Genomic DNA, 21,451 nt, shown 5'->3' on the forward strand with positions numbered 1-21,451 from the left:
AAAAATATCCAGCCAACAGCATCCACTGATGAAGGTCTAGAAGATGACCAACTCAAACAGCAGCAATCGATGAGCGATCGTCTCTGACTTTACCACTACAAGGTGGACCAACTAGGTAGGAGTGTCTAATAGAGTGGACAGTGAGTGGACAGGGTATTTAAAAACAGCAGCAGCACAACACACACTGACACACCACCACCATGTCAGTGTCACTGCAGTGCTGAGAATGATCCACCACCTAAATAATACCTACTCTGTAGTGGTCCTGAGCATTGAAGAACAGGGTGAAAGCAGGCTAAAAAGGTATGTAGACTAGTCAGTAATTGTAGAACTACAAAGTGCTTCTATATGGTAAGTGGAGCTGATAAAATGGACAGCGAGTGTAGAAACAAGGAGGTTGTTTTAATGTATATAAAATATATATAAATAAATCAAAATTTACAGAGCAGGTCATCCAGCTGTTTGGACTTAATTACCCATTAACAAGCCTTATGACATTCCTACCATCCTTACCGTTTCTGCACGCTGCCGATCTGCCGATCCCACACCCCCTCTGGCTTGATATAAAACACAGCCAGGTGTGCAGAATTTGTCTTGCGCTAAATTGCTTTGACACTACTGCAAAACAAAAGGGGCTGAGAAAAAGTGTGAGCGAGGACGATGGAAATTGAAAAAAATAATATGTAGATAAACTCTAGAGCGCTTTGATGAGGATGGAAGAAGGTTAATGTAGCAGACAAATGACTTAATGAATCGAACATTGAGACGAAGAGCAGCCGGAAGATCGGCACATGGAGCCGGAATAAAATAGACAGACGGAGGCAGTCGTGCTAACGAGTCATCTTTTCTTGGAAATTGATAGATAGAAAGGACAGATGCACTCGTTTTCACTGCATAAAGACATCGTCATTTAGTGTAAACATTTATTGGTTTTCAAACTGAAATAAAAATGACTTTGCACTAGTAAACATTGAACAGCCTTTTAGAATTCACACATTTTCTTTGAGAAATAAACGAAAAATAGATGTATTCATTTATATATATTTATATATATATTTATAACCTCGAATTGTATAAATGTGCAAATTGTGGTTTTTCCAGTGACCCAGTAAATCATGTTCTTTAAAAGACGTCGAAAATCAAAAGTTCTGACATAGTTGTCCATGTGTAAGGAGGAGAATCAGAGAGGCAGAGTTGAGGATTATTAAAATAGCAGTGAGGAGTGAATGATTCGCTGTGGCATCTTAAATTAAGTTAAAAACAAGGGGTGTCAAAAAAAAAACAAAAAAAACCCCAAAGAAACCCAAAACCAAACCAAACCAAACCAAGTGTGCCTATTCCCAACATTCACAAAATAAGGGAATAAATTTAATTATTTAGCTACTATATAAACTATTTACAAAACAATGCGTGGGTCGTCATTTTACACTAGAAACGGAGGCATCTTCATTTTCTTTGTTAGAGGAAAGTAGACGACCTGATCGAAGGCACGACATGAGACCCACTGTGTAGCACTGCGGCGACTCCATGATTCGACAACACTGAGGGCCAAATGGCTGGTTACGGAGGGCAAAATGTGCACTGGCAAAGAAAGGAAGGAAGATAGGGGTCTTGGAATTGTCGGACACCAGATAAAATTATAAAAGAAAAGAGGATAAAATTTAAAAAGTGTAAAAAAAAAAGAAAAAAAAAAAAAAAAGAAAAGAAAAAGAAAAACAGGTACAAGCTGCCCTTTGATATGTTCTAAATTTTGTATCTGAAATATTATGGGAGTTTGAATGCACTGTAATGATCAAGTTCACTTGTATTCCTTCTCCCAGAATTCTAAACCGTGGCAACACTTGACACCCCCAGCATGTCCAACCTCAAACGTAAAAAGAAAAGTGTGGGTTTATTTATTGTTTAGTTTAATTTCTGTTGTTGTTGTTGTTTATGGACGGCAAATAAGAGAGAAGCAAGAGATCAAGAGAAGGAGAAAGTGAGGAGAAAGAGGAGCTGGCATTGAAGGGGGCAAGGTGGGGGGTCAGGTACAGTTAAAGACTCCCGTCAAGAACTGGCCCTCTCCAAACCAGGCTGTGTCTTTTGCTGGGGGTGAGTGTAAGACGTGCCAGGCGGGCACCGTGCCACTGCTTGTGCAGACGGCCTGGAGGGAGTAGGTAGAAGCTGGCCAGGGAGGAAGGGGAGAGGAAGGCAGCTCGGCATGGGCTTGGTTTGGCGAACCCAGCTGATCGTGGTGCCTGCCCAGTCCCCCCCCGACAGGTGGTCGCTCTGTGTCCGGCTGATGCCCTCTAGCAGCCCCATCACCTCCAGCAGCACCCACTCACTGGAGGAGAAGAAAAAAAAACTATGATTTCCTGCACAGTCGTTCTCTGTGTAGTTTAATGTAATTGGTACAATAAACAGGACAGGCAGTGTTATCGGCTGTCCAGGCGTCTACACAGACATTTTATTTTATCCTATTAGGATTTTAACATCATGTTTTATACACTTTGGTTAGTTACATTAAACAAGATTTAATCAGTTCAATTTCTTTAATGTCAAACACAGTCATGGACAATTTTGCATCTCCAATCCACCTCACTTGCATGTCTTTGGAATGTGGGAGGAAAACGGAGCTCCTGAAAGAAACCCACGCAGACACGGGGAGAACATGCAAACTCCAAACATAAAGGTTTCAAACCGCTCCACCTGGGAATCAAACCCAGGACCTACATCAATTAGCCATAACATTACAACCACCTCTATGTTTCTACACACATTGTCCATGTTATCAGCTCCGTTTACCATATAGAAGCACTTTGTAGTTCTACAATTACTGACTGTAGTCCATCTGTTTCTCTACATGCTTTGTTAGCCCCCTTTCATGCTGTTTTCAATGGTCAGTGTGTGTTGTGCTGGTATAAATGGATAAGACACAGCAGCGCTGCTGGAGTTTTTAAACACCTCACTGTCACTGCTGGACTGAGAAAAGTCCACCAACCAAAAGTATCCAGCCAACAGCACCCCTGTGACCACTGATGAAGGTCTAGAAGATGACCAACTCAAACAGCAGCAATAGATGAGCGATCGTCTCTGACTTTACATCTACAAGGTGGACCAACTAGGTAGGAGTGACTAATAGAGTGGACAGTGAGTGGACACGAGTGGAGTATTTAAAAACTCCAGCAGTGCTGCTGTGTCTGATCCACTCACACCAGCACAACACACACTAACACACCACCACCATGTCAGTGTCACTGCAGTGCTGAGAATGATCCACCACCTGAAAAAAGTATGTAGAAAAACAGATGGACTACAGTCAGTAATTGTAGAACTACAAAGTGCTCCTATATGGTAAGTGGAGCTGATAAAATGGACAGTGAGTGTAGAAACATAGAGGTGGTTTTAATGTTATGGCTGATCAGTGTACTTGCTGTGAGGTGACAGTGCTACCCACTGAGCCACCGTGCAGCCCCCATCATTTTACTAATGGCAGAAATACCCTGGACAGGAGGCCAATCGATCCCTCAAACAAGGCCAATTATGTCTGTCTATACGCCCGGACGGTTGATAACACTGCTGAAATTTGAACTCTGTGTAATAAACCACTGACACCCAAGGCAGTGCAAATCACGTAGCCAATTATGTTAAACCTGTGACAAGCCTAATGACTATCTGTAACTGTTCAGTTGGCTGACAAATCGATTTGAACACCATTTCTCCCGCACTTATTAAGCTATTTATCAAATCCAGTGAATTTATGATGATTCTAAAATTACACACGCATCGCAGTGATTAGTATTAATAAGTCATAATTAATTTAGGTTCAATTAGGTTTACAGCGTTGGGAGGCACATCTGACGAGAGAGGGGGAGGATTTTTTATTTAGGTTAATGTCACCGCTCATGTCCTTTTTTTTTTTTTTTAGCTGCCTGTTCTACTATAACCTGCTTCACCTACACTGAGATCAGTAGAGAGCGCTTTCCTGGGTCCCCTTCTGCCTCGTCCGCCGTGGCGAATCCCCATCGGGCCCTGGGTGAAGGAGGACAGAGAAAGAACATGAAAAGAAAAGATTACTGAACAGCTCTGCACCTGCTCTTGGAGCTGTGCTCTACAATGTGGGCCTAGTGCTGGGGAGCAGGTGTATCGTTAATGCTTTTTCACTCGTTTACTGTTATTTCCTTTGCGTCGGCTCAGAGGTATCAGTAGGATAGAGCTTAGCAAGATCGGACTTGGCCGCGCTGGCAAGTGCCTTGCTGAGTGTTCAATGAAACTCACCTGGTGATTAGTGACCATGGAGGGCGCATGTAACAACGGAGGACGAATCTGGGGGTTGTACTGAAGTGGCTGACCAAGGAGTGGATACCGGGTATCACCTAGTCAAAAGAGCAAGATGTACAAAAATCAGTTTTGCATTTGTAATAGTGTTTTGGTATTAATGCATATATTTATATATGATGGCTAAAGTTTATGTGGAGTGGAAAGTCTAGAATTTTCTTTGATGGTATACTTTATTACTGTTGGTATTAAGGTTTGGGCAGGTAAGTTTGTTTTTTATTAGGATGTTAATGCCATGTTTTATACACTGGGGTTACATTCATGACAGAAACCGTAGTTACTCGTTACACAAGATTCATCAGTTCAAGTTTAATGTCAAACAGTCATGGATAATTTTATGAATATCCAATTCACCTGACTGCATGTCTCTGGACTGCTCCTGAAGGAAACCCACCCAGACACGGGGAGACCATGCAAACTTCTCAAAGAAAGGACCCACCTGGGGATTGAACCCAGGACCTTCTTGCTGTGAGGCGACAGTGCTACTCATTGAGCCACCGTGCCACCCTTTTACTGACAGTTGTGGTTTGCATGGTTGGCAGGTTGGTGCTGCTTCACCCGTTTGTGTGCTAGATTGAGTGGGTCGCAAGCCAAAAAAATATGTGGCAGAAAAAAAATATAAAACCAAAATAAACCTGTACACGAATGCCACCATGTGGATGCTTTACGTTACATCTTGTAAACCACTGTGGGAACAGATTGCAATTATTATTATTATTAATGTAGTATATTTCATTTTGTGTTTCGTATTGATGCGCCGTTTGTGTTGCCTGGGTCACGGCTTTGTTTTTTTTTCCGATGGAGTTTATTGATTTCTTTTATCCGTTCTGTTTACCTTCTGTAGGTTTTTACTATGAACCATAGTGTATTATGTTTTACTGACAGTTGTCGTTTACATTCAACTGTTAATAGGTCTTTGTGTGCAAGGTTGGTAGGTCCTGTAAAGCAGAGGTCCACAACCACCGGGCCGCAGACCAGTACCGGGCCGTGGACCATTTATTACCGGGCAGCACAGAAAGAATAAATAATTAGAGATCGCTACATCAGCAATGAAAACACTGCTTACATTTCCAACACATGGGTGTTTATCGTCTCATATCACCCCCAGGTGGGAGCAGCATCTCGTTGCAGCGAAAAAAGCTAATTTGTGAGCAGTATAGTTATTCTATTTTAAGTCCCTCCGCCCCCACCGGTCCGTGAAATTTTATCTTATATGAAACGGGTCCGTGGTGCAAAAAAGGTTGAGGATAAATGATTTGCTCTGTAGATGTGTGTTAATGTACTTGTCTTTTTTCCGTTCTGTTTACCTTCTGTAGGTTATTAGTATGGGGTTGATGTCTGTTTTTTGTTTTGCCCATAAAAATTGACACACATTATTAGAACTGGGTTTGTTTAACTTGAGTATGTAATGTTATCAAGTGTGTGTGGATGTCCAACAATTAGCCTGTTGGACATTTCATTTCCAGGGACTTGGCCCCCTTTTGACTATATAAAAAAGTGCCTAATCAACAGAGGAGCATTTATTGAGGTTGGGGTTGTGATATTCCAATTCCTTTCAAAGGTGTTCAGTGGGGTTGAGGTCAGTGCTCTGTGCAGACCACTGTAGAGCTTCCATAACCAACAAGTACTCATGTTTATGTTATGCACGGTCATGCATGAACAGAAAGGGCCTTCCTTAACTTGTTGCCATAAATCTGGAGGCATTTTGTTTTAAATATTCACCTGTTTGCATGGGTGTGGCTCAAAATTATAATAATAAGGGGTGCATACATATACATGAACCAAATGCTGATGTTTGGAGACCCAGTCCATCTGTTCTTTAATAAAGTATTTGGTAGGGACACTTAGTATCTCTTTACCATAAAGCAAAGCTCACCTTGCCCAGGAACAATGGATCTAGAAAACTGAGGCATAATGGGAAGAGAAGCGATGCCAGGTCGAACCATCTTGACGTTAGGCAGGTGGGAGGGAGCGGGTGATTGTGCAGGAGACGTGGACGGGCTACCAAGATGAGTACTGCTCTGTGGGTCAGAGAATCATGCACAGTGCTTTATCCATTGTTTGCACACTTTCACAAAGGCAGTAGTGCCTGATCGACAGTTTATCAACAGAAAAGTACAAGTGGACGAGGCTTACATGGGAAGTGTCCAAGCTGCAAAACTCAGTAGATTTCTGGATGCGTTGCTGGTCCAGGCTGTGGTACTTGTGGTGTTTCCACTGAGAAGGCGAGTGCGGCCGTGGCTGCTGGGCTGGAGGTAGCGTTAGCTGCATCATCACCATGCCGCCACCTGGAGGTGGAGGAGGCATGCCTGTAAACGGCACACACATAGCAACGTTTGGCTGTAAGGCTCCTGCGAGGTTTGGCATATATTGCCAGTTCTGTTCTTATTTGTTGGTTATTAGAAGCTGGAGAAAATGTACAGTGGTACCTTGTAACTCGACGTCCACTAAACTCAAAATCTTTGAAACTTAACGCACTTCGTGGAGAAATTTGTACCCTTAAACTCGACATTAAATTTATTTATTGAATTTTAAATTAACAATGAACAGCCGCTTTGTTCAGCGCTTGGCTTGAGCGGTGTGGTAAAATGTCAAAGTGCGCATATGAGACGAATCTGTCTGTGTGGAATAACCGTCAAATCCACTCTAAAGCGTCCACATGTATCTGTGTTTAGCTGGATTTTCCTCCTGTTTCACTTTTAAACTTGTGTTATAGCTCAGGGTGACTTGATGTGACTTAATGTATTAAAAGATTACCTTTCTCAATTGTATTAAAAGTGTTTATGTTATACTTGTGTTATTTTCAGCGTATAAGTGTCAAAAACAACCCCATTATTTTACATAAGCCTAAAATATATGCTGGACCACTGGACCATGGAACGCATTAACAAGATTCCCATACATCCTTACGGGAAAAAATACCTTGAAACTCAACACCTTTAAAACTCGACGCCACTCCCAGAACCAACTGACGTAGAGTTTAAGGTACCACTGTTTTATCATTGGTTGGAGCTCCTGATGAGGGCTTTGACATTGTGTAGTTGTAGTTGTGACTGGGACTGCTGTTAATAGTGTACTTTAAGTTACTATTCCTCCTCCATATTTTGACTGACTGTGTTAGATGTTATAGCAGTGTTGCATTTACCAGCCTCTTTAATCCAAAGCAGCTTACAACGGTGACGAATACAATACAATCAGTGCCCTGCTCAAGGTACCAACAGCAGGAATTTGGCACAGGTGGGGCTTGAACCAGTGACTTATGAGAATTTGGGGCAGCCAAGATCCTCTTAGGAAACAGTGTTTCAATGCGTACACCATGCTGCGCTAATGAAACGAGGCAGGGTGGCTGTATTAAATGGGAATAATGAATACAATTTTATGGCTGTTTAGTTTAATAGTGACTCTCACGTTTTAAACACAGGCTGAGATAAGAGCTAATAATACTCATATACTAAGCTCAATAATGTTTTAAATGTAGTGCAAATGTAATGTCTGATATCGCATTCGAATCACCCGTACAAGCCATACTGCCCGATCCATTAATTAGTCATGAATTCAAGCTGGAAGGCCCATTACCATAGTTACCATTACTTAGAAACCAGGGCTCACCAGCATAATTACAGGCGTAATTAAAACACAATGCTGGTTTAGCTACGTTTTACAACAAGTTAGACTTCATTTTTAGAACTACTCATGGTATTATGGTCGATCACCCACACCCACAGTTCATAAGTACCTCAACGACAGAGTGGAAGTAGAGCAGTTTCTATTAATACACCTTATTATTAGATATAGCAGATGATCATTCTCCACTCAATTACACATGCCATAAAGTGGGAGTGTTATACTGCCATCCATCACACAGGATTACTGGAATGTAACGAGGACACGATAATGCAGATCGAATGAGGAATCGCATAGGAATACCGCCTACATTGCTAGAATGGAATAGGAACGCATTTCATCTCTCACAGGAACTCTTATGTCTACATAATGAATCATATAGGCTGTTTAAATTGAAGGTACAGATTATAAAGTGTCATACTGAGCTGTTGCCAAGGTTCTCATTATGACACCATTATAATCGCCTTCTGTGACACTGCGACTGTGACAATCTGATATAAATGCGAATAAATAACCAGAAAAACATGACGAGTACAGTCAATTTGTCCCTGCAAAGCATTTCAAATGACTGACTTTTCAAACTCGTCGGTTCGAAACTCGGCTCCGCCATCAAGCAGGCTGGGCACCTACACGAACAACGATTGGTTGTTGTTCATTGGCTGGATGGGACCTCATAACCGATGCAATTACGAACTCTGCTGGCGAGGAATAATGCGTTGATCAGGATATGTCTCGCCATACACAAAGCTGATCCACATATGAACACCTTGTGCATATGAAAAGATGCAGTCGGCTACTGCACGTGTTGGAGGGGGCGTGTGTCAGTCTCAGCTCTTCTCAACCAGGGAGGAGTTCAACATCAGCAGAGAATACATAACGCAATCGGGTAATTGAATAAGACTAGATGGGGAGGAAAATTGGGAAATAAAAGGGGGGGGGGGGGGGGGGGGTGTAATAATTTACTCCTCCTGATCAACATGATGGAATATTTCAAAAATGATGGAAGTGGTCTCTTTCAGGGTGTCACTTTTACAGTACCCAGATCTCAAATGTTTTAGGACATTTTAAACCAATGTAACTAAGTTTTTGGCACAAAGGGCCTAAAGTACCTCACAGTAGCTGCCGGGTCCTCTTGTAGACCCCCAAGAGAAGCAAGATTCAATCATCTGCCAGCTTTAACTGATTTTTTCAATTCCTCACTGCCCTACATGAAGGGAGGAGCACACTATGCTTGCTGTACCGTCTCTGCTGCTACACACATATATACAGTAGATACGCTATATGGCCAACAGTATTTGGACACCTGACCGTGACATCTTATTTTTTAAACAAATGGTATTAAATATAGTGACGTCTATGTGATCTTTCCAGCTGTATTAACAGTGAGTCTTTTAAAACTTCTCCCAAGACAAGAAGTATGTGCCAATTCGAGAAATTAGGCACTAGGATCGTGCAGTGATTGTTCAAAACTACAAGTTCCAATCTCAGCTCTACTATCTACACGCAGACATGATTGTCTAATGTCTGCTACGATCACGATTGGCTAACGTCTACTGGTTGGGAGGGATGGATGGATTCCTCATCATTGCTGCAACTGGGCCTTTGCTGGCCAGTCTGTAGTGCTTGCACAGAGATGTGGGATAATAGAGGTCAGTGCATGACTCTCAGTACGTAATACTGATACCTGTATGATTCTGCCTCAGGTAGGCAAAAAAAAAGCCATTGGCAATTGCACACGTGCCGGAAGGGCGTGTTTCGTTCAGCCCTCCTCGGCCAGGGTAGGGGTCTGCAGTAGTGAAGCAGAGATGTAACCAGGGTAATTAGATATGAGCCCAAATAGAGATTTAAAAAGATCATAATCCTTTTATGCATGAAGTACATTCGTTTTAACCAGTGGCTACTAAAAAGCGCAGTGGGAATCCTATTTTAGCATTTAAAAGGCAGCTTTTCTCCCCCACATCCTATCTTTCCTTTTAATTAGTCATTTAGGAAAGAAGAGAAGAAGCAAGATGGAGAGACGATCACAGGGGCACGAGGAAAGAAGCAATTTGCATTAACGGCCTGCACATAAAGTGGTAAATTAGAATTAGAGGCCCCATGAAAACTATTTTTTTAAGATTTGCATAACTGAGAAGACAGCAGCACTAGAATTACTTTTTAATTACCATCCTATATCGGTTCAGTAATTGGATCATTAGGGCTGGAGAACATGATACTAATGAGCACCTTAAAGCTTGACAAAGAAATAAACCAAAAATACAAACGACCCCGTCTCCTACACAACTTTATTCCTTTTTTTTTTTTTTTTTTTTTTTTTTTTTTTTAAACTGGTCATTATTAAAGTGATACGGTTTCTGCTAGGGCAATGCGAGAAGCAGAAACTGGGACCTGCTCAGATTGAGTAAGTGCGTGGTCATTTTTTGGGGTGCAGGCTTCTTTAGTCTATGCACACCACTAAAGTGAGGGCAGCTTGAAGCAAGGCAAGGCAACTATTAGCAAAGTGAAAGTGGAGGGTGGCCTTGTGTGTGCAGGATGTGGATACAGTTCTTCATACAGTTTTTCAAATTCAGATTCAGATCATATTGCACAAAACAGTACTGCAAAAAGTATGTGGACACTTGATCGGGAGCTTGTTGGACATTCTATTTCAAAACACTAAACATTACCATGGAGTTGGGCTCTTCTTTTTCAGACTGTACACTCACTGTCCATTTTATCAGCTCCACTTACCATATAGAAGCACTTTGTAGTTCTACAATTACTGACTGTTTCAGTCATCTGTTTCTCTGCATACTTTTTTAGCCTGCTTTCACCCTGTTTTCTTCAATGGTCAGGACCCCCACAGGACTGCAGGAACAATGACATGGTGGTGGTGTGTGTTGTGCTGGTATGAGTGGATCAGACACAGCAGCACTGCTGGAGTTTTTAAATACTGTGTCCACTCACTGTCCACTCGATTAGACACTCCTACCTAGTTGATCCACCTTGTAGATGTAAAGTCAGAGACGATCGCTCATCTCTTCTTTTTCAGCGACAACAGCCTTCACTCTTCTGGGAAGGCTTTTCTTAAGATTCATGAAGTTATAAAGAGCATTTTTTTTCATTGGGCTGGTACTTTATTTATTTTTTATGCCACATACACATGATTGTGTTATTAATGGCATGATCAGTGTTAAGTTTAAGTCATTTTCCTCATTTCTATTTGTCCATTTCCATTTTTGTTTTTATTTTTGTTCCTGCCAGGAAGTTAAGGATTGCTCTTGTGTTTTCTTGGTTGTGGGTTACTTTAAAAGTTCTAGCTATGTGCAGCTGTTGTCTCTTTTTGGTGTATTTGGGGCATTCAATCAGAATATACCCCAATTGTAGCTTAGTGGTTAAGGTACTGGACTAGTAATCAGAAGGTTGCCGGTTCAAGCCACACCATCGCCAAGTTGCCACTGTTGGGTCCTTGAGCAAGACCCTTAACCCTCAATTGCTCAGATTGTATACCGTCTCCTTTTATTCTACTTCTTGTGTGTATAACTTGGTCCACTCGTCCTCCTTGAAGCATTCTCATTACCCCTTATTCCACTGTGTCCCGATACCCAGCACAGTTCAATGTTGTAATTCATCTGTTAGTCTATGAATGGATCTTTGTATATTGGTTATAACTGGATAGTCTGCTTTGCATGCTTACGTTGCTTTAAGGCATGACCGAGTCAGTACATATGTTTTTCCTTATTTAATGGTCGCCACAGCAAATCATTTTGGTACGCATACCTGAGTTTATGCTGGATGCCGTTCTATTTTTATCTTGGCTTGGGATCGGCCCTGAGAGTGCACAGAGAGTGCACAGACATTCAACCTTCAAATCCCAGCGGTAGAGGACTAGCGTAATTTACTGCTGCACCCCTATAATGAGTAATGATGTCCTGATTTAAAGGGAACTTCAAATGACCTTGACAGTTCAGACAAAGGAAATGATTAATAATGACTAGAGAAATATAAAAATGTAAATCAGACCAATTTTGAATTTTGAAGAAAACAAACTGTGGAATGCGAGTAATGAGCCAGATAATTCGTTTGAAATACGATATGACCTGATACATTCATAAATATTAATACAAATTAATTTTGTGTGCTTTAAAAAATTAATTATTTATTATGTAAACAGTTAAGTGGATTATTGTTTTATTATTATATTTGTTTATGCATTTTCTCCCCTTTTTCTTCCGACTTTTACCCAATTGCATTACACTTTCTCTCTACTGATGCTGATCCCCACCCTAATTGAGGAGAGCAAGAATGACAAATGTCCCCTCCGACATGTGTGCAGTAGCCGACTGCATCTTTTCACCCGCACGAGGCAAGTTCATATGCGGATCTGCTCAGTGTACGGAGAGCCACACCCTGATCAACGCATTATCCCATCAATCGGCCAGTAGAGGTCATAATTGCCTCAATTATGGGGATTCCCTATCCGGCTCGCACCCTGTATGAACAACAGCCAATCGTTCACGTAGGCGCCCAGCCCAGCCGGATGGCAGAGCTGAGTTTCAAACCGACGAGTTCGAAATATCAGCTCTGGTGTGCTAGCATGTTTAACCTCTGCGCTACCTGAGTGCCCAGTAGATTATTTTAAGTATAAAAAAGCGTTTAAGGCGCTACTATTCTCCAAATATGCTGCTATCTAACTGTAAAGAGATAGCTCTGGTCAGTTTTACTGGTAGGTCATAGGTTCTGCAATAAATAAATGTTTTTTTAATATAACTTACAATCTGAATACTACGTTAACAAAGCACATCAAGCATGTATACAAATCCTGATTCATTATCAGACATCACAGACTATGTATTATTAACAATATGGGCCCTGAACATCAGGAACCCCTACAGATGGTGCCATTAACTCCAATTTAAAATGTAGATTCTTACATGTTAAATATTCATAAGGTGCAGTTTCCCCCCCAAATGCTGCCTTAACTAATTCTGACTCCAAATGAACAAGCAAGGCATAGTGGAGGACACTGACCGGGTGACTTATAGGTCATCCTGGCTTTAAGTACCTGAGCACTGCTGGGCAGAAATCTGTTGGGAGCTGCAGGGGGAGGACGTGCGAGGGAATGGCATCTGCTCCGTGCCTGGAGGGGGCAGGAATCCCACAGTGGAGCTGCACAAACACACACACACACACACACACAGATGTAGAGGTCTCAACTACTATAATACACACCACCATAATAAGATTTCACCAATTGGTGCACACAGTGGACTTAACACACCACAAATTCAACTCGGTGCCTAAAGATTGGGAGGAAATGACTTAATATGGAGCACTAAGCACACATGGGGCCGACAAGGCTCAGCATGCCAGCTCTAGTTTAAATATACCCACTGCAAACCTACAGGGAAATGCCTCCACAAAACCACTGCCGGTGTCATTTTCACAATAGCGAAATAGATGTGGCACCACATGCATTTATCATCCGTGGTCCAAATTTTCCAAGCCGTTGTTCTTTTCTTTCCTCTGCTCTAATAAGGATGTACAGTTTGCCAGTCTAATGAGGATATAAGCAGCTCGGAGAGTGATGCGGCAGTCGAGGAGCACAGGCAGCTGCTAGGGCGAGCGCGCACCCTGAGGAATAAGCCCCTTCATAGGCTGCCTGATATGAAGGATGGTGGAGGTGCAGAGAAAACGAGAGCGCTCTCCTTTCGGGACCAGCTGTGTTATATTAAGACTAGCTGAGTAGCTGGTCACATAAATCAATGCCAACGTGGCCTAATAAAGTCAAAGGATCTTGGAAAAGTGACTTCTTTCTCATAGTGAGAAGTGTGATAGAGCCTGAGCTGTCACCTCAAGAAATGACTATAAAAGGAAATACACTGATCAGCCATAACATTAAAACCACCTCCTTGATTCTATACTCACTGTCCATTTTATCAGCTCCACTTACCATATAGAAGCACTGACTGTAGTCCATCTGTTTCTCTACATACTTTTTTAACCTGCTTTCACCCTGTTCTTCAATGGTCAGGACCCCCAAAGGACTGCAGGAACAATGACATGGTGGTGGTGTGTTAGTGTGTGTTGTGCTGGTATGAGTGGATCAGACACAGCAGCGCTGCTGGAGTTTTTAAATACCGTGTCCACTCACTGTCCACTCTATTAGACACTCCTACCTAGTTGGTCCACCTTGTAGATGTAAAGTCAGAGATGATCGCTCATCCATTGCTGCTGTTTGAGTTGGTCATCTTCTAGACCTTCATCAGTGGTCACAGGACCCTGCCCACGGGGCGCTGTTGGCTGAATATTTTTGCTTGGTGGACTATTCTCAGTCCAGCAGTGACAGTGAGGTGTTTAAAAACTCCATCAGCACTGCTGTGTCTTATCCACTTAAACCAGCACAACACACACTAACACACCAGCACCACGTCAGTGTCACTGCAGTTCTGAGAATGATCCACCACCACCCAAATAATACCTGCTCTGTAGTGGTCCTGTGGGGGGCCTGACCATTAAAGAACAGCATGAAAGGGGACTAACAAAGCATGTAGAGAAACAGATGGACTACAGTCAGTAATTGTAGAACTACAAAGTGCTTCTATATGGTAAGTGGAGCTGATAAAATGGACACAGTGTAGAAACAAGGAGGTGGTTTTAATGTAATGGCTGATCGATGTATAAATAAACAAGGAAAAAACATGTAAATTTTAAACCTGGCAAAAAATAAATTGTACAGTTGAAGTTATTAAGCTCCTATAGCAAAATGCAAACAAATTTTTGATGAAATGTGCACGCTTACGCCATAAAATGTGGGTTCAAATCAATGTTTGATCCTTTTAAAATGAAGCAGCAGTGCATGAACGCTTTCAAGCTAATTGGCAAATACAATCATACGGAAAACCTGCGGTTAACAATCTGCCATTTATGCTGACAAAACACCCTTAATATACACACTATAAGGGCAAAAGTATGTGGACACCCCTATTAATTGTTACTTTTAAAATGATTCAGCCACACCAATTGCTAAATGGTGAAAAAAATTTTTATTTCTTTATTTATGAGGATTTTAACATCATTTTTACACACTTTGTTTACATTAATGACAGGACAAGTAATTACTGGTTACACAAGACACAGTCATGTCTCCAATTCACCTCACTTGCATGTCTTTAGACTGTGGGAGGACCGCTCCACCTGGGAATCGAACCCAGGACCTCCTTGCCGTGCTACCCACTAAACCACCGTGCCACCATAACTGGTAAAAACCAATGATACGCATCCAAATTTAAAAAAGACAACTAGCTGTTTCAGTATGCCTGTACCCCTGTGCACAAAGGTCTGGATGAACTCAAGTGGCCTGGACGGCATCCTGACCTCAGCCCTACTGAGCACATTTGGGATGAATTAGGATGTTGACGGCAGTATTGATGCCTGACCTGACAAGTGTTTATTTCAAGTGTCATGGTTTTGGAATAGGATGCTCAAAGTCAGGAGTCCACATACTGATGAACCGACAGCTACAGTGTTAAGTGATTGTATACCTCATGGCGTTCTGCTGATTGGGTGGTATAACACTGTAGTAGACCTGAATGCTGGATGCATGGCTTGACTGGCTGGGAATAATAACTGGCTGCTGATATGTCTGCTGGGATCCTTGAGGCATGGAAACCTAACGAGAGGAAAATGACTCCAAGTCACGTATGGGTTTAATACACATACATGCACTATTAGGTTTGCATATAATTCATAGATTATTTTTACAGCTACACCTACAATGCAGTGGGTATACAATTACTGACTGTAGTTCATCTGTTGCTCTGTACACCGTCACCCCTCTTGTACTACATTTATCAAGCGAAAGGGACCCCTACTGAACAGATGATGTTTGAATGGTGGATCACTCTCAGCACTGCAATGACACTAATACGTTATTGACATAGTGGCATGTTGTACTAGTACAAGTGTAGCAGGTGCAGCATTGTTGTTGGGATTTTTAAACACATCAGCGTCTATGTTTATGCTTTTATGCGACTTTTAGCGCATCCAATTACATTATGCTTCCTCTCAACTGATGCCGATCCCCGCCCTGATTGAGGAGAGCGAGACTGACACACGTCCCATCCGATATCTTTTCACCTTTATAAGACGACTTCATATGCGGATCAGCTTTGTGTACGGACAGCCACACCCCGATCAACGCATTATCCCTCGACTCTGTGCAGGCGCCATCAATCAACCAGCAGAGGTCGTAATTGCATCAGTTATGAGGTCCCTATCCGGCTCCCACCCTGTATGAACAACAGCCAATCACAAGAGACCGGCACTGAGATCCCATGTAGGTGTCCAGCCCAGCCGGATGGCAGAGCTGAGTTTTCAACTGACGAGTTTGATTGTTTCTAACAACGATGCCAGAAAGTGTAAACAGAATTTAAAAATCCTAACAACACTGCTGCACCTGCTACACTCATCCCAGAACATACTACAATGTCATTACCATGTTAGAGTCACTGTAGTGCTGAGAATCTACCACCCAAACATCATCTGGTCAGTTGGGGTCCTATAGGAACACCCTTATAACTGATAAATGTGCTACAGAAGGGTGACAAAGTGTACAGAGCAAAAAATGGGCTACAGTCAGTACTTAGATCCTCACAAAACTGATCTGCACGGTAGGTGTAGCTAATAAAATAAAATAATAAATAATAAGTTCTGATGAACATGGTGGTTAGAACCGTACCTGATAAGATGGCACTGAGGGATACTGAACCATCATGCCTTGCATTTGATTTCCCATATTGCTATGTTGGCCACTGACCAAGGTGTTACTTGCCGGCTGCTGCACCACGTTCTGGTAGCTCGGCTGCTGATTTGGCATCACAGTTTGGTAACCTAAAAAAACAGAGGGAAAAATGCATTAAAATGAGTTTTAATAATTGATGTCATGCAGCCTGGGGCCTCATTTACAAAAGTCTTGAATTATAAGGTGTACAGGGAAAATTGATTTTAGTGCCTCATTGCCAGCTGTAATATGCCAAAATTATTGGCACTCTTGTTAAAAAGAGAAAAAGTCTGTGGTTAATTAGCTTAATGGTACAATTACAAATCTGACAATCGTATCACTTAATAGAACAGCTAACAATACAGATTATTATAGATAATACATTTTGTATTTAAAAAAAATATATGAACATTGAGAATTTCAGGCAAGTGTTATAAGAACTCCTGACAACAGAGCATTTCCAAAACCTCCAGACCTCTAGAACTTCTTTTGTGGACGTAAGTGCAACCCACAGCTTATCAATAGCTTGCATCTGCAGTCATCAAATTCTTTTTGTGGGAATACAGACTATTCGACCACAGTCTAGTTCAACCATGATGACATAGGTAGATGGATGTGCATAAACTCCTAGGGTGAATTCACATGAGAAGCGTTTTGTGCTTCGCTCAACACAAGCCTCGGTGCAAATTACCACTTTGTTCAGCGCTTGGCTTAAGCGGTGCGGTAAAACGTCAGTGTGAGACGAAAAGGCATTTGTGTGGAATAACAGTCAAATCCACTGTGAAAGCATCCACATACATCTATGTTTAGCTGTATTTTCCACTGTTTCACTTTTAAACTTGTGTTATAGCTCAGGTTGCTAAGAAATGGTAAGAATCAGGTGCCTCTGCAGCAGAGCTGGGATTTGAACTCTCAACCTTACGATTGATAGCCCAAAACTCTACCTAGTAGGCTACCACTGTTTCCACAAGATTACTTGCACAGATGCATAGAGAATATCTATTGCCTATGGATCTTTGGAGAATCTTTTGGAGTCACACTGGAGAACACTTGCAGTTGTTGAATGAGTCTTAAATTGACACGAGCTTCCATTCAACTAGACACTAGGGATGGGCAGTATATTGCAAAAATATTATATATTATATATATACAGTATATACACATACTGGTGCTGGTCATAAAATTAGAATATCATGAAAAAGTTGATTTATTTCAGTAATTCCATTTAAAAAGTGAAACTTGTATATTATATTCATTCATTACACACAGACTGATATATTTCAAATGTTTATTTCTTTTAATGTTGATTATAACTGACAACTAATGAAAACCCCAAATTCAGTATCTCAGAAAATTAGAATATTGTGACAAGGTACAATAATTAAGACACTTGGTGCCACACTCTAATCAGCTAATTAACTCAAAACACCTGCAAAGGCCTTTAAATGGTCTCTCAGTCTAGTTCTGTAGGCTACACAATCATGGGGAAGACTGCTGACTTGACAGTTGTCCAAAAGACGACCATTGACACCTTGCACAAGGAGGGCAAGACACAAAAGGTCATTGCTAAAGAGGCTGGCTGTTCACAGAGCTCTGTGTCCAAGCACATTAATAGAGAGGCGAAGGGAAGGAAAAGATGTGGTAGAAAAAAGTGTACAAGCAATAGGGATAACCGCACCCTGGAGAGGATTGTGAAACAAAACCCATTCAAAAATGTGGGGGAGATTCACAAAGAGTGGACTGCAGCTGGAGTCAGTGCTTCAAGAACCACCACGCACAGACATATGCAAGACATGGGTTTCAGCTGTCGCATTCCTTGTGTCAAGCCACTTTTGAACAAGAGACAGCGTCAGAAGCGTCTCGCCTGGGCTAAAGACAAAAAGGACTGCTGAGTGGTCCAAAGTTATGTTCTCTGATGAAAGTACATTTTGCATTACCTTTGGAAATCAAGGTCCCAGAGTCTGGAGGAAGAGAGGAGAGGCACAGAATCCACGTTGCTTGAGGTCCAGTGTAAAGTTTCCACAGTCAGTGATGGTTTGGAGTGCCATGTGATCTGCTGGTGTTGGTCCACTGTGTTTTCTGAGGTCCAAGGTCAACGCAGCCATCTACCAGGAAGTTTTAGAGCACTTCATGCTTCCTGCTGCTGACCAACTTTATGGAGATGCAGATTTCATTTTCCAACAGGACTTGGCACCTGCACACAGTGCCAAAGCTACCAGTACCTGGTTTAAGGACCATGGTATCCCTGTTCTTAATTGGCCAGCAAACTCGCCTGACCTTAACACCATAGAAAATCTATGGGGTATTGTGAAGAGGAAGATGCGATACGCCAGACCCAACAATTCAGAAGAGCTGAAGGCCACTATCAGAGCAACCTGGGCTCTCATAACACCTGAGCAGTGCCACAGACTGATGGACTCCATGCCACGCCACATTGCTGCAGTAATCCAGGCAAAAGGAGCCCCAACTAAGTATTGAGTGCTGTACATGCTCATACTTTTCATGTTCATACTTTTCAGTTGGCCAACATTTCTAAAAATCCTTTTTTTGTATTGGTTTTAAGTAATATTCTAATTTTCTGAGATACTGAATTTGGGGTTTTCATTAGTTGTCAGTTATAATCATTAACATTAAAAGAAATAAACATTTGAAATATATCAGTCTGTGTGTAATGAATGAATATAATATAGAAGTTTCACTTTTTAAATGGAATTACTGAAATAAATCAACTTTTTCATGATATTCTAATTTTATGACCAGCACCAGCGCACACGCACGCACGCACTCTGCATGATTAGCCACAACAAGGTGGTTTTAATGTTCTGGTTGATTGGTGTATATTTAAACTTAATAGTGAAAAACCATTTTATGCTAAATAATGAGGGTTCAAATCAAGATGTGATACATTTAAAATGAAGCAGCAGTGCATGAAAGCTTTAAAACTGGAGTAAATTAAATTTTTTGCCATCTAACTGAATAATCTCATGTTATATAAATTCAGCATTTGTCGAGCACGAACACTCAGAAAGTAGGAAACATCATTTGTACCTACAGCAGCAAGACAACAATCCATCACATCTGACATAATTTTAACAAAAGAATAAGATGGACTACAAAAAAATATCCTTGAGGGGATACATTGGATTTCAGGTTTGTATTTCTACTTCTTTCAGGCTGCAGAGAAATACTAATAAATGTACAAACATTACAGCTAGGCAGCGTAATGCAATAGAAATGACAGGAAAAGAAATGTTGCAGTTGTACAAGCTGTCACGGAGTACAATTTTGAAAGATTAGTACCGCCGAATCCGACCTGAAAGGGACGGAAATTATGCAAACGAGGCGATGAATATGAGCTAGTACGGAATAATGAGCGTTAGATTAAAGCTCCCGTCCTAAGGCTAACGGCTGCTCTGTGCGCGACCCATCTTTAAAACCGCTTCTGCATTGTCTACCTGCGTGAATGAATTACTTAAACCCAGAGAACGTCAATTATACCGAAACCACCTAATCACACCCTTGTTAGCTCGAATACTTAATGATTAGCCAGTGGCAGACGGCACCTGCAAGTCATTTGCCACTAAACGGCTTTTTATCACCTTTAAGTAAGTCTACAAACTCGCTTTGTAAAAATGCCATCAATTAAATCACCTGTGCACTGTGAAATAGCCCATCTTTTATTTTTAAGGTTACTAAATCAAAACAGAAGATGATCGCTTGAAATGAGTAATCGTTTCAGACGGCACTTCCTAACAATTTAGCTATTCAAGCATTACATTTATTAAACCTAGTTGTGAAACGTGATTTGCAATTGTATTATTATTATAATATTATAATATATATATATTGTTATAATACTATTATATATATTATTATAATACTATTATTATTTTAATCTCGATTAATTTTTTTAAAGTCATTTGCGCTGCTTTAACACAATAGCATTGTGTTAAATCGTGTAGCGATAACACAGCTCTTTTCCAGTTACAAATTACTCGAGCTGCTTCTGCTTCATATTGCGAAATAGAATATTTTAAATAATGATTTTTGTTTTCAAAAAGCATGACAAATCATCACTAGACAAAATTACAGTTATTAATTGACGCTTTAATATAAACTTTGGTCAAAGCACGGATTTGTCGCGGGCGTCTGCGCGCACGGATACGCGTTACAGGCTAAATTGACTCAGTCTAACTTTATTTCAGATTAATTTGGATGAGTCTATTGACTGTACACGTCGTGTAAACATTACAAACACTGGTGTTAAATGGATCGCAATGGACTGTATAGATGCTTTAACATGGTTAACGATGTAACTACAGGGTTGGCGGGGGGTGAGGCAGGTGCACTGGGACCCATGGCAGGAGGGGGAGGTCCTCCACAACATGACCTCAACCACTCTCCTCACCGACACCCCCCACCCCCCATTTGCTGCACTCGCCAGGTCGTTATTATTATATTAAATTATTTTCGTTAAGTAAAATTAAAATAACTAAAACTGTGCATTAAAAATACAAGAGGCAGGAATTTGGACTTGAAGTGTAACTTCTGAGTGAGAACTTCTAATTCATTCTGATCAGCTATCAGCATATGCAATTTGTTCGGGGGCCCAATTTGTTTTTTTGCACTGCGGCCCATGAGCTCCTAGTTACGCCACTGGTGTTGCATCTAGAAATGGTTCATATTATGAGCGCCCGTTTTCAGTGGCAGGGTTATGAACAGGAAAAGATCCTCACTTTTGTGAGATAG

The 21,451-nt window shown here is 41.4% G+C and overlaps 1 protein-coding gene across 8 annotated transcripts in view; it reads right to left on the reverse strand.

Moving 5' to 3' along the window:
• Window positions 1-896: 896 nt before the first annotated feature.
• Window positions 897-21,451, reverse strand: part of LOC134323895 (R3H domain-containing protein 1-like) — a 110,608-nt gene continuing 90,053 nt past the window's right edge. For 4 of the 8 annotated variants that reach the window (XM_063005461.1, XM_063005462.1, XM_063005460.1 and 1 more), the window contains 8 exons: window positions 16,661-16,812; window positions 15,465-15,592; window positions 12,986-13,089; window positions 6,454-6,626; window positions 6,194-6,338; window positions 4,258-4,355; window positions 3,940-4,011; window positions 898-2,323 (listed from right to left, as the gene is read on the reverse strand). In XM_063005461.1, coding sequence (XP_062861531.1) covers window positions 2,321-2,323; window positions 3,940-4,011; window positions 4,258-4,355; window positions 6,194-6,338; window positions 6,454-6,626; window positions 12,986-13,089; window positions 15,465-15,592; window positions 16,661-16,812 — 875 coding nt within the window. In that variant the 3' untranslated portion in view covers window positions 898-2,320. Of the gene's footprint in view, window positions 2,324-3,939; window positions 4,012-4,257; window positions 4,356-6,193; window positions 6,339-6,453; window positions 6,627-12,985; window positions 13,090-15,464; window positions 15,593-16,660; window positions 16,813-21,451 lie in introns of all 8 variants that reach the window. The other 4 variants (XM_063005457.1, XM_063005458.1, XM_063005456.1 and 1 more) reach the window with 2 other exon arrangements.

This window comes from Trichomycterus rosablanca, chromosome 12, assembly GCF_030014385.1.
Source record: "Trichomycterus rosablanca isolate fTriRos1 chromosome 12, fTriRos1.hap1, whole genome shotgun sequence".
Lineage (NCBI taxonomy): Eukaryota > Metazoa > Chordata > Actinopteri > Siluriformes > Trichomycteridae > Trichomycterus > Trichomycterus rosablanca.